General features: G+C 33.2%; 1 protein-coding gene across 2 annotated transcripts; it reads left to right on the plus strand.

The window, feature by feature from the left end:
* Positions 1–1,162: 1,162 nt before the first annotated feature.
* On the plus strand, positions 1,163–3,958 carry LOC104118838 (probable NAD(P)H dehydrogenase subunit CRR3, chloroplastic). Of its 2 annotated transcripts, none has more exons than XM_009630206.4 (3): positions 1,163–1,473; positions 1,596–1,723; positions 3,475–3,958. In XM_009630206.4, the coding sequence occupies exons 1-3, from the start codon at positions 1,223–1,225 to the stop codon at positions 3,483–3,485; spliced, it is 390 nt and encodes a 129-aa protein (XP_009628501.1). In that variant the 5' UTR covers positions 1,163–1,222; the 3' UTR covers positions 3,486–3,958. The 2 variants fall into 2 exon arrangements, with proteins under 2 accessions (XP_009628501.1, XP_009628500.1); XM_009630205.4 differs by lacking the exon at positions 3,475–3,958 and adding an exon at positions 1,797–2,052 and having other exon boundaries at positions 1,168–1,473.
* Positions 3,959–5,607: the final 1,649 nt, after the last annotated feature.

Below are 5,607 nucleotides of genomic sequence, written 5' to 3' on the forward strand. Positions count from 1 at the left end.
ACATGCAAATTGAGAAATAGTCCAAAACCGATAATAAGAATCGCAAAAGGCCAAATATACCCCTGTACTTTCGAAAATGGTCTAAGAATACCCCTCGTTATACTATTGAGCTATATATACCCTTCCTGTCATACTTTGGAACAAATATACCCTTATTTTGGATGGAGTGCCACATGTCAGCACCAGATGAAAACGACACATTTCTTTTTTTTACCCGATCCGTTTTAAAAAATCCACCACCCGACCCATTTTAAAATTCAGTTTTTTTAAAGCATATATTTTGTAAAAACTGGAATTTTTTTTTTTTGTAAAAATTAAAAAAAAAGAAATTTGCAAAATATATATTTTTAAGTCTTTTCAATTTTTTTAAAGTATTGTTTTTGTAAAAACTGAAAAAAAAATATTTTTTAAAAATGCTTTAAAAACTGAAAAATATATATTCTGTAAAAATTGGAAAAAAAAGAATTTGCAAATTTTCAGTTTTTTAAAGTATTTTTTTGTAAAAACTGAAAAAAAATAATATTTTGTAAAATATTTTTATTTTTTTAAAACTAATTCATATGTAGTCCACTGCTTTAGGAGTCTTTTTTTTTTTCCAGCTTTTTAATTATTTTTTTCAGGTTTTACAAAAACAAAATACTTTAAAAACACCGAAAAGACTTAAAAATATATATTTTACAATTTATTTTTCCCAGTTTTTACAGAATATATTTTTCAGTTTTTAAAGTATTTTTAAAAAATATTTTTTTTTCAGTTTTTACAAAAAAAAAATACTTTAAAAAATTGAAAAGTCTTAAAAATATATATTTTGTAAATTCTTTTTTTTTTTTTTTGTTTTTACAAAAAAAATTCCAGTTTTTACGAAATATATGCTTTAAAAAAACTGAATTTTAAAACGGGTAGGGTGGTGGATTTTTAAAACGGATCGGGTAAAAAAAGAAATGGGTCATTTTCATCTAGTGCTGACACGTGGCACTCCATCCAAAATAAGAGTATATTTGTTCCAAAGTATGACGGGAAGGGTATATATATCATAATAGTATAATGAGAGATATTTTTAGACCATTTTCGAAATTATTTGTTCTTTACCGTAATAAGAATATTGAATTTTTTCCTGCAAAGAAGACGATCCATGGGATATTTTTGAGGAATTCCTCACAAAATACAACTGCTAAGACAATTTCATTCTATAACAAAAAAAGTGTAAACAAACATATCCAAAATGATTGGGCTAAAGTTCATCTCTGTGGCAAACCCTCGGAAAATACTTGCATCTTCATCTCGACCCACTGACCCTTCACCCTCTCTTCCATCTCCTTCTCCTTCTTCTAATAACTTAAACCCTCCACTCCTCAAATCCCAACCAAGACTGGAGCTGCAGAAGAAAAAGAAGCAGAATCAAAGGCAACTTTCAGTTGCAGAGATTGAAAGAGCCATTGGTGCTGGCATTTTCCGAGACAGAGATACCAGCAGGCAAATACCCTTTACTTTTTTCAACATACTACTATCTTGGTGTTGCTATTTTGCTGAATCTTTCAAAATTATTGTCTAGCTAAGCTAATCTAAGAAAAGATTCATTGCTCTGATTTGTTAAGGGAAGCAAAGGAGAGCAAGACCTTGTTTGATTCAATTTTGTCAAATTCTGAAGGAGATGTGGAAAAGAAGCTAAGGGAAACTGGTGAATGGCTTATTGATAAAACTGAAGACACATCTGCCTCTGCTGGTAGTAAATTCCTTTTATATTTACTTCTTTTATTAAATACTTAACAATCTTGAATTTTTGTTTGTTGTCACAGGAAAGAAGATTTTAGTTGTTGTGTTTAAATGGATTCTACCCTTGTGGATACTTGCATTTCTTGTGGCTTCTGGGATGGTCAATCTACCATTTAGCACCCCATTTCTTGATGACTTACTTCTGTAAAGCAGTTTAAACTCATAGAGACTTTTTGTTACTTTCTCTTTTATAAAATATCTGTACTACTTCTTCCTTATTAAAGAGGAAATCTGGACAATAAACTACTTAAAAGCTGAAAAATAAATTCAAAAGATCAATGTGTTGAAGCCAATGTTGAAAAAAATAAGAGAAGGGGTTGAGAGCTAGCTGACTTGGTGGGCTCATTTTTTTCCGCAGTTTAGGTGGGGGGTTCAGAACTCATTAGTAGCGTTGTATCCCCTCTTACCCTCCCCCCAAACCCTTTTCCTCCTCCTGATGTTAAAAAAAATCAATAGAAACATGGTTTGTAGATATCTAAAGAATATGATCTAAGCTTGGACGTAGTTATCGCGATCTATATAGTTTAGTGATAGTAGTTTCTTCTACCTCTGGCAGAATTTTCAATTCTGGCGCGTTTGAAGAGAATGTGTTGAGAACTATGATTCTGTATATATCCTCTTTGCACCATTTTGTGTGTTTCTCACAAATTACATGAAAACATTATGTTTAAATGTCGTATTTAAATGAGAATGGCTTGTACTCATGCATTAGAGACAGGGATTAAAAATAAAATGCTAAAATGTCACAAGCTTTGTCATTACAATGATATCTTTCTTTGTATTAATGAGATTGATGTAACGACCGACCGATCCTTTTGAGCTTTAGCATTTTATTTGGTGGTTTGAGACTTTGAGTAGCTTCATATGATGTATAACTTGAGTGTATGGTCGGTTTTGGTTTTCGAGTGGTTCGGGATTTATTTTGAAGAATGACTCTTGATTTGAAAACTTTAAGTTGGAAGAGTTGACCAAGTTTTGACTTTAAACGGATTTGGAATCGGGTTTTGATTATTTCAATAGGTTCGTATGATGATTTGGACTTGTACATATGTTCGAATTTGGTTTCGGAGGTTCCTAGAAGAATTTGACATTATTTGTCCAAAGTTGGCAATTTGAAGAACCTAAGAGTTCATAAGTTTGACCAAGAGTTGGGTTTGATGTTATTGGACTCCAATTGGTGTTCCGAGACTTTGGATAGATCTATATCGTTGAATTGAACTTGTGTGCAAAATTTGAAAGTAATCCGAAGTATTTACTTATGATTCAGACACTCTTTTGAAAGAATGAAAATTTAACAACTTCAGAGAAATTTTATTCGGTTTGAGCCTCGATTCTTTGTTGTGATGTTTCCGTGGGTGTTTTGTGGCTTTGGATAAGTTTGGATAATATATTTATACTTGTTGGTATGATTGGATGAGATCTCGAGGGGCTCAGGTGTGTTTTGGATCATTGGTTGAGAAACTAGTTAAGTTAAAGATTTGGAGTTTGACCATGATCAATATCAGGTTAAGATGACCTCTTTTCGATATTTTGAGTGCACGAGCAAGTTCATAACATGTTTTATGATTGAAATGCATATATTGTTTGTTTTCTGGAGGTTCTGAATGTGTTTTGGGTGCTAAAATGATGATTTTCTCATTGTTTTTTTTTTTCTGGTGTAAATAATTACGAAAATGCCATTTATGTCACTAAAATTTTCAGACTTCCTTTAAAGCTTCAAAATATCACATCTCCTTCGTTCTAAGGCCAAATTCGGTGATTCAAAAAGCTATCTTGGGTGCAATCTCGCAAGGATCATGTTGGGCTTATCAAACGTGAGTTTCGAGATCATCTAGGATCTGATTCGGGCTGGGACAACTGCTGCATTTTTACTTATTTCGAAATTTAGTTACTTGTTCTCATAAGGTTTTGGAGTTCAGTTTTGAGCGATTTTGGAGGGAATTTGCACTACTTGGATTGAGATAAGTATCTTGCCTAACTTTGTGTTAGGGAGCTTCCCAGTAGAATTTGGTTTAATTGCACTACTTGAATTATGTGAAAGATGGGTACATGAGGTGACGAGTGTGTACACGAGCTTATATGTGATATTTGACCGATTTAGACTTTTATGCCTTTAATTGAATTTGTTATTATATGGAACACCTTTCATTGTTCATTTATTTACCGTTTCTTTTTGTTGTTGAAACTATTGTACACCTTGTTGTTGAGCCGTGAGTTATATATCATTGTGACATTAGTATTGTTCTTTGAGAAATGTTGTGGAATTGGTGTTGTACCCTATTTTGCACGAGTCAAGACAAGATTCAACTAGTGATTTCCGTGTTGATGAAAAAGAGTCACCACCTAATATTTAAAGGTATACTAGGGTACCTATTTAGATTATTATCCTATTAGTCTACTAACTGGTGAGATTTGGGTAAGGCTCTTGTTCTTCTAAGGGTAGGTGTTAGGCACCCCCTAGAATCTACCTGAGGTAGCTCCGTAGGACATAGTCAGGAAATTAGATGTTTGTATCCTACTTAGTTTAGTGCTTAAAATTTGCAGCTCATTCTACGTATTGTCTTTAAAGTCTATTATTTTGAAAGGAAGTGATATATGCATTTTGAAAAGAGAACATAGGTTTAATTTGTAAAAGCCTTTTGAAAATATTTACATCTACAAGATTGAAAAGATTTATAAAAGTGTGGCTATGTTATGATTTTTTTTGTCTTTTGAAATAATGTGGTTGTTTTGTGTAAATCTAGTGGAGTAAAAGACTATTGGGAAATGAGTCTTGGATATACCTTTGAAAGTTAATTTTGATTTTTAGCCATGTTTTGGAGAAAACTCATTGGGGTTTGATAACCCTTAAACCTGTCTGTGTTTGACTCTTGTTTATAGAAAACCAACTTCGTAATCCTCCTTTCAATTCCGGCTTTTAAGAAGGGTCACTTGCCTTTTCAAATATGTTTTAAAACTTCAAAAGAACTTAGTTAAAGTGGTTAGCATAAAAAAATAAAATCTTGCATAGTAAAAATAAATGACTAAAGTGTTGAAGTTTTGTGTCTAACACAGTATAAGTTGTGATTCCCTTTTTAATTACCTATGGGCTTTGGCTTGCCAATATTCCTAAAATGATTAAAGCATAAGTAAATCATTCAATAACAATGTTAGTGTCATAACATATATAGAGAATAAACAACATGTACGATTTATCTAAGAGTGAGGAATGGAAAGGTAACTGGACTTGAGATTTGAGCCGAAAGAGAGGTAGGCCCATCAGGTTTCGAACATAACAGTGGCAGGCTTCGGCATTATGGACTCAAGGCTGGAACTTGGGCTTGAGTTCCAAAGAACTCAGCGGTCCCAAACATGCATACAAAAATAGAGAAGACATTAGTGGTGCTACATGAGGCCCAATGAACTATAACATGCATAGCGTGATGAAGAGTACAGTAAAGCCAATATGAGGCCCAATAAAATAATCAAAGAGTAAGCAAAATTAATGATCACAGTGAAGCCATCTTCATTTGCATTAATCCGAAAAAGATTAATAAGTGTCAATGATTAAGAGCTTAGGGTAAAATATCATTCATGGACAAGATAGCCTTTGGATCTCTGGCACTTCAGAGTTCACAAGGGTCTCAGGGACCCCGGCCAGTGCTTGTTTCAGGGAGGACATCTCAACCACAAACTAGATCCGACTCCCAAATACCCTTAACCACTCAGACTCACTCCTCTCTACAGGTTTAGTTGCAAATGAGGCATTCACTGTAGTAACCGGTATATTAACAACAGTAAACACACAGATTTAGGTATAAATAATTTCCACAGAAGCTGTATGGAACACCCTTA

The sequence above is a fragment of the Nicotiana tomentosiformis genome, chromosome 12 (assembly GCF_000390325.3).
Source record: "Nicotiana tomentosiformis chromosome 12, ASM39032v3, whole genome shotgun sequence".
NCBI lineage: Eukaryota > Viridiplantae > Streptophyta > Magnoliopsida > Solanales > Solanaceae > Nicotiana > Nicotiana tomentosiformis.